The 4,092-nt window shown below is 37.5% G+C and overlaps 1 protein-coding gene across 1 annotated transcript; it reads left to right on the plus strand.

The window, feature by feature from the left end:
- The first annotated feature begins 465 nt into the window (after positions 1-465).
- Positions 466-2,693, plus strand: LOC113346065 (MDIS1-interacting receptor like kinase 2-like). The gene is made up of 4 exons (XM_026589662.1): positions 466-918; positions 1,114-1,363; positions 1,721-2,167; positions 2,284-2,693. The coding sequence occupies exons 1-4, from the start codon at positions 466-468 to the stop codon at positions 2,691-2,693; spliced, it is 1,560 nt and encodes a 519-aa protein (XP_026445447.1).
- Positions 2,694-4,092: the final 1,399 nt, after the last annotated feature.

The following is a 4,092-nucleotide window of genomic DNA, read 5'->3' on the forward strand; positions in this document are numbered from 1 at the left end:
CTTGTGAATCTTCTTTTATCAAGAGTACATCAACATCAAAAAAACCTTTCCAAAAGTATCATCCATCAAATAATAACATCCAAAAAAAGGAATAAATCAACTTCGACTTGTACGTACATACTAGTAGTACAACAGTTTCATTCAATTTAATCCCATACAATTCAGTGATTGAGAATTTTTGAATCATTTTCATGGCCATGCACTTATTCCATTACTAAACTCAGAAATCTAGACACTCTATACTTGTATGAAAACAAACTTTCTGGTACCATTCCTCACGATATCGGAAGGCTAACGTCTCTTACTGACCTTGAGTTGTCCACAAACAATTTCGCTGGTCCGATCCCTACTTCTATATGTAACCTTACCAGCCTAAGTACTCTATACCTATTTCAAAATAAACTGTCTGGTACCATTCCTCAAAACATTGGGAACCTAAGGTCTCTTGTTGACTTGGAGTTAAACATGAACAACCTCAATGGCCCAATCCCTACTTCTATATGTAATTTGAACAACTTAGACATCTTATTGCTTCATCAAAATCTACTATCTGGTCAAATTCCTCAAGAAATTGGAAGGCTTGGGTCTCTTACTAACTTGATGTTGTCCTCAAACAATCTAACCGGTTCTATTCCAGCTTCTTTATGTAATATCACCAACCTAAACATGTTATACTGTTTCAAAAATCAACTTTCTGGAACTATCCCGGATGACATTGGTAAACTAAGTGTCGTTACTGACATTGGATTGTCGACTAACTATCTCACTGGTCCAATTCCTGCTTCTTTATGCAATCTTACCAACCTAATCAAACTTCACATCTTTGAAAATCAGTTGTCTGGTACCATTCCTCGGGATATCGGAAGGCTGAGATCTCTTACCTACTTTCATCTGCGTGCAAACAATCTCGTAGGTTCCGTACTTACTTATTTATGTAATTCGTCAGTTGGAATGTTACCCGCCTTGTTGTATCTCGACCTTTCAAATAATAAGCTTACCGGACCGATACCCAAAAAACTTGGAGAATGTTCAAATTTACTTCGATTGGATGTGAGTAGAAACAGTTTGAATGGAAGCATTCCACTTACAATTGGAAGCTTGACTTCATTATAGATCCTGTTGGGTCTCAGCCAAAATGAGTTGAGTGGGGAAATACCGCAAGAATTTGGAGAGCTAAAAAAACTGGAAAGCTTAAACCTGTCTCACAACAAGATTTCCGGTTCAATTCCCTCTTCGTTTAATGAAATGCTTAGCTTGACCACTTTCGATGTTTCGTACAATGAATTAACTGGTCTTGTTCCAAGCATCAAGGCCTCTAAGGATGCTCCCATTGGTGCATTGAAGAACAATAGTGGTTTATGTGGTAATCACTCCGGGGGTTTTAAACCATGTAATTCCTTGGTTATGATTGAAAGAAAAAAAAAACCAAACCAAGACTTCTGGTGATAATTCTAGTTCCTCTGTTTGGTTCATTGTTTCTTCTGTTCACATTTCTTGCTATCCTTTTTTTTCTGCGAAAAAGACTAGCAAAAAATCTTGCGCAGACAGATCAAACCACGGCTACAAACCCTAGAAAAGACATATTCGCGGTATAAGATTATGACGGGAAACTTGTGTTTGAAGGAAGTAACGGAAAATTTTGATAACACATATTGCATTGGGGTGGGAGGATATGGGAGTGTCAACAAAGAAAAGCTGTCGACAGGCTAGGTTGTTGCAGTGAAAAAGCTTCATTCGTCAGATGAAGATTCTGAAATAGTTGATCTTAAATCATTTGAGAGTGAAGTTCAAGCATTAACTGAAATCCGGCATAAAAACATTGCAAAACTCTTTGGTTTCTGCTCTAGTGTAGAGCGACAAATTTCATTCTTGATTTATGAGTTTGTGGAGAGGGGTAGTTTGAAAAAGATTTTATGCGATGGGGAACAAGCGGTAGAGTTCGATTGGGTAAAGAGGACAGGATTCATCAAGGGAACAGCTGATGCACTTGCGTACATGCACCACGAATGCGTACCAGCAATAGTTCATAGGGACATATCTAGCAACAATGTCTTGTTGGATTTGGAATATGAAGCTCGTGTTTCTGATTTTGGTACTGCAAGGATTTTGAAGCCAGATTCATCTAACTGGACATCACTTGCAGGAACGTATGGATACGTTGATCCAGGTACGTATATTTGTAATGTTAATTTTAATACTTACTGCTATGGAATAAGGTTTTCAAAGTTACTAAGTTTCACATCCATTTCTCGTTTCTTCTGTGACTAATGAATGTTGTTACAGAACTGGCCTATACAACGAAGGTGACCGAGAAATGTGATGTGTACAGCTTTGGAGTACTCCTGCTAGAAGTACTACATGGGAGGCACCCATCTGAGATCATCACATTACTCTCTCCTGCGCTTCATCTATCGTTGTCATCAATATCATCTTCGACCTCGAATAGTGTTCTGGGGAAAAACAACATAACATTGGTAGACATATTGGACCACTGCGTTGGAGCACCAACTGATGTTGTGAAGAATGAGATAACATACATAGTAAAGGTTGGTCTCTCATGCTTGCATGGTGATCCACGTACTCGTCCAACAATGCAACAAGTATCGACGGAGCTATCAGCTCAGAGTAGGCCGTCTTTTGGAAAGCCCTTTGAAACTATTACATTGCCAGACCTACTGATGGGGAACTCATAAGAACGATCTGCAACTAAATTGTCTGCATATCTTCACTTCACTTATTTCTTCTTTAATTGTTCAGTTAAGAATATTGTTTTTCTTTCGATAAAAATGAAGTACTTTGTTCTTGTTTCGAATAATTTTAAAAAGAAATAAAAAGGGTTAAAAACAGATATAGGCCTGTTTTTTTCAGGTTACAACTATAGGCCCGTTTTTTTGAAACTTACAAATCTAGGCCGGTTTTGACGGTTTATTGAAAAAACGGTTAACAACAGTTATCCAGCTTTTTGGAACCGTTAGGGTAGGGCAAAAAGACTTTTAAGTCCTCAAATCATTGAGTTTTATTGGTAACTCGGTGATTCCTTCAAACCGGCCGAGTTTCATGTTAACTCGGGTTGTGACTTGTATTAGCTGACTAAGCTGAGTTATGTTTTGGCGGACTGGGCTGAGTTGGATAGGCCTAGAGCATTTGCACAGGATGTGACTAGTGTTCAACCACTTGAACATCAAATCTCCTCACAAATCATTACTGGGATCCTCCAATAAGCTCTCTAATACCGTTATATAATTCAACAGTAGTAGATTACTAATTTCATAGAACATCATTCATATGAAAATCAAGATGAATTTAACCCATTTTCCATTAACTTCATGCAAAACGACAAAGATCAGTCCAAAACTAAAGGAAAGAACTAGATACACCAAAAAATTGCACATTCATGAACTGTTTATCCTGTACGCAAAGAAGTTCTGTTTCAACTCATATGCAAGAAGAGCACACTTGTGGGTCATTATTACCACATTTTCTTAGTTAAAAGCAATACAGAAAGAACACAAAAAAATCGGCTATGTCTGAGTAAACCAAATCCTCAATACACAAACACACTGAGACAGTATGCAACGAACTACAGACTTTTGACATAACAAATAGTATGTTATTTTTGTCTGTGAGAATTCTAATTCTAATTTTCGTAAGACAAACCTTCCATACTTCATCATAGCTGTGGACATTTAGCTCATTCCCTAAGTCCTGAACCTTCCAATCTCCCGCAAGTGGGAATAAGGAAAATACAACAAAAAAATCAATACAAAACCCAAATTTTGAAGTATGAATATTCTAGAAACATTATGTTATCAGCAATTTATAATTTGGGAAGTGCAATTCATTTAGACTTCAAATTACCCTTATTCACTTCAAGAAAAACAGATCCCGCTTCATAATTACGTGACCCCCATCACAAACAACAAGATTCTTCATCTGACCTTCAATTACGTCTAATAGCATCCACCATTCCTTAGCTTTTCGGATTCTTCTTCTACACTGTTTCAACCACTCGGCAACAATACTACCACTGCAGCCTTCTTTGAAATTCTCTGATGAGAAAATGCATTAAGTCATCCCCTGCAATCTCATATG

The sequence above is a fragment of the Papaver somniferum genome, unplaced genomic scaffold (genome assembly GCF_003573695.1).
Source record: "Papaver somniferum cultivar HN1 unplaced genomic scaffold, ASM357369v1 unplaced-scaffold_91, whole genome shotgun sequence".
NCBI classification, from domain to species: Eukaryota; Viridiplantae; Streptophyta; class Magnoliopsida; order Ranunculales; family Papaveraceae; genus Papaver; species Papaver somniferum.